The 813-nt window shown below is 50.9% G+C and overlaps 1 protein-coding gene across 1 annotated transcript in view; it reads left to right on the plus strand.

Annotated features, from left to right (window-relative positions):
• The window catches only part of dipk2ab (divergent protein kinase domain 2Ab), a gene marked incomplete in the record, with an annotated part of 24,782 nt that overhangs the window by 22,848 nt on the left and 1,121 nt on the right, over window positions 1-813 (plus strand). Inside the window, 1 exon segment of the mRNA XM_032504060.1 lies at window positions 148-813. Coding sequence (XP_032359951.1) covers window positions 148-494 — 347 coding nt within the window.

The raw sequence follows: 813 nt of genomic DNA on the forward strand, positions 1-813 counted from the left end.
ATACAAATAAAGCTGCCTTGCCTTGCCTTGCCTTATATATTTCAAACGAATGCTGTGCACCTACAACTATATTACTGTTACTGTTTTTATGATCCGTATGCTTTTATTGCAGTGTGTTCATTAAACCTTCTCCCTGTCTCCCTGCAGACAAGCCAGAAAACTACGACGCGTGGTACGAGAGCCGGTTTGAGGATTGCGACAGGGAGGCCTGCTTGTCTTTCTCCAAGGACTCCCTTTGTTCCAGGGTCACAGTGGACCACAACTACTATGCCGTGTGCCAGAACCTGCTGTCGCGGTACGCTACATGGCGGGGCACCACTGGGGGCCTCCTCCATGACCCCCCTGCCCACATAGCCAAAGATGGACAACTTGAGACCCTGTTGGATGAGTGCACCAGACCCAAAAAGCGCTACGGCCGCTTCCAGGCGGCCAAGGAACTGCGTGAATACCTCACACAGCTAGCTGCCGCTTCTTCCTCTGCTACGGCCAGGTAATGAATGGAGCCGGCGTTAGCCTGACACACACTGAGAGACTGGATCCTGTACTCTTTATCTCTGAACTCTTGAGATCCTGGTTCTTGTACATGATGTCATTCGCTCCCCTTTGTGCACTGGAGCAGGAAGGTGTTAAGAGGTCTTGCATCAGGAAGTGTAAGAATCAAAACTTCAAAGCAGATTTGTTAAAGCTCTAGCTTTTACCTGACATTGCTTTTGTGTGAAAGAGCAGTGGGGCGCTAAGAGATTCTGGTTAGGACCAGGATAGAGAGGGGATAGAGGCAACCTCTCCTCTCCCAGGGTGGGCTGCCATCCTCGG

Source organism: Etheostoma spectabile, chromosome 22, assembly GCF_008692095.1.
Source record: "Etheostoma spectabile isolate EspeVRDwgs_2016 chromosome 22, UIUC_Espe_1.0, whole genome shotgun sequence".
NCBI classification, from domain to species: domain Eukaryota; kingdom Metazoa; phylum Chordata; class Actinopteri; order Perciformes; family Percidae; genus Etheostoma; species Etheostoma spectabile.